At 61.2% G+C, this 1186-nt stretch overlaps 1 protein-coding gene across 1 annotated transcript in view; it reads right to left on the bottom strand.

Moving 5' to 3' along the window:
- Positions 1-179: 179 nt before the first annotated feature.
- The window catches only part of ETV3L (ETS variant transcription factor 3 like), a 5295-nt gene continuing 4288 nt past the window's right edge, over positions 180-1186 (bottom strand). Inside the window, exon 5 of the mRNA XM_004714720.2 lies at positions 180-658. Coding sequence (XP_004714777.1) covers positions 180-658 — 479 coding nt within the window. The remainder of the gene's footprint in view (positions 659-1186) is intronic.

A 1186-nucleotide genomic window follows, 5' to 3' on the forward strand; every position in this document is an offset into this window, starting at 1 on the left:
CCGCAGCCCCCACCGCTGGCCCTGTCTTGGGTCCATCTCCACTTCTTTAAATTCTCCTGCCATGGAGGCCCGAGTGTTGCCAGGGGTGGGGGCTGGAAAGTGCAAAGCCAGAGGGTGCTGGAAAAGGGAAGGGATGGAGTTAGGGGACACCCCCCACCGCTTCACCTCACCCTTTCCAATTAAGGAGGATCCAAGGGCCATACTGCTTTGAAAGTCTCCAGACTGGGGGAGACAGGGCTTTCCTCCCCCGTTCTGAGTCCCGCCGCCTCTGGGGAGAAGCTCTCCTGGGGACCCCAGCTCCACTTTGGCCCCACTGTGGGGTCAGGCTTTCCCTCAAGCCTCTCAGGCACAAGGGGCAAGAGCTGAAGCCTCTCGCCGGCCCCTTGTCCCAGCCCTGACACCAGGGTGGTCCCTGGGAGATGCTGGGCCCCCGGGGAGCAGTTGGGGTCTGGGAGCAGGGTCTCTAACTTGGAGGCCCCCAGGAGCTGCTGTTCCGTGGGGGGCGGGGGCAGGAAGGGCCCAGAGAGGCGGGCCCAGTTGGCAGGGAGAAGGGGTGGCAGCGGAGGGGTGAAGGCGGCAAAACTAGGCAGCTCATCTTGGAGGTTCCCAAAGTGGCAGCAGGGACCCAAGCGGCATGGGGCTGGGGCAGGTCCAAGGCCTAGAGAGAGAGAGAGAGAGAGAGAGAGGATCACAAGGAGACACTCCTCTCTCCTCTCAACACTGTCCTCCCGGGACACCGGACACCCTGGCTCTGTCCGCCTCCCCTGGCCCCCTTCCTTCTCCCTTTCTTCGGCTTCAAGCCTCATCGTAGATACCATTTTCATGGGCAGCCCTCCTAGTCGGTGCCCACATCTTCCATACCTTCCCCAGGGCACTTGGCCCAGGTCCCCGCCCCCTGCCCTGTCATCGTCTGTCATCTGCACAGTTATTTACTGTCTGCGCCCACAGCCTGGGAGGGCAGGGACTGCCTGTTTATTCTCCCTGGGTCTCCCGCCCCCGCCCGCCCCGTGAGTGCTCAATAAAAATGTGTTGGCTGAATGAAGACATTCTTTGCCTTAACTCAACCAGCCCATTCTTCCCCTCGCATCCTGCAGCAAAGGGCTCCCTCAACCCAGTTGGCCAAACAAGCCCTGGGCTGGTCGTTTACTGTCTCCAGCCTCAGTTTCTTCATCCATAAAACCGCCTA

Source organism: Echinops telfairi, unplaced genomic scaffold (genome assembly GCF_000313985.2).
Source record: "Echinops telfairi isolate 266 unplaced genomic scaffold, ASM31398v2 ScPeMD7_7425;HRSCAF=8463, whole genome shotgun sequence".
Taxonomy (NCBI): domain Eukaryota; kingdom Metazoa; phylum Chordata; class Mammalia; order Afrosoricida; family Tenrecidae; genus Echinops; species Echinops telfairi.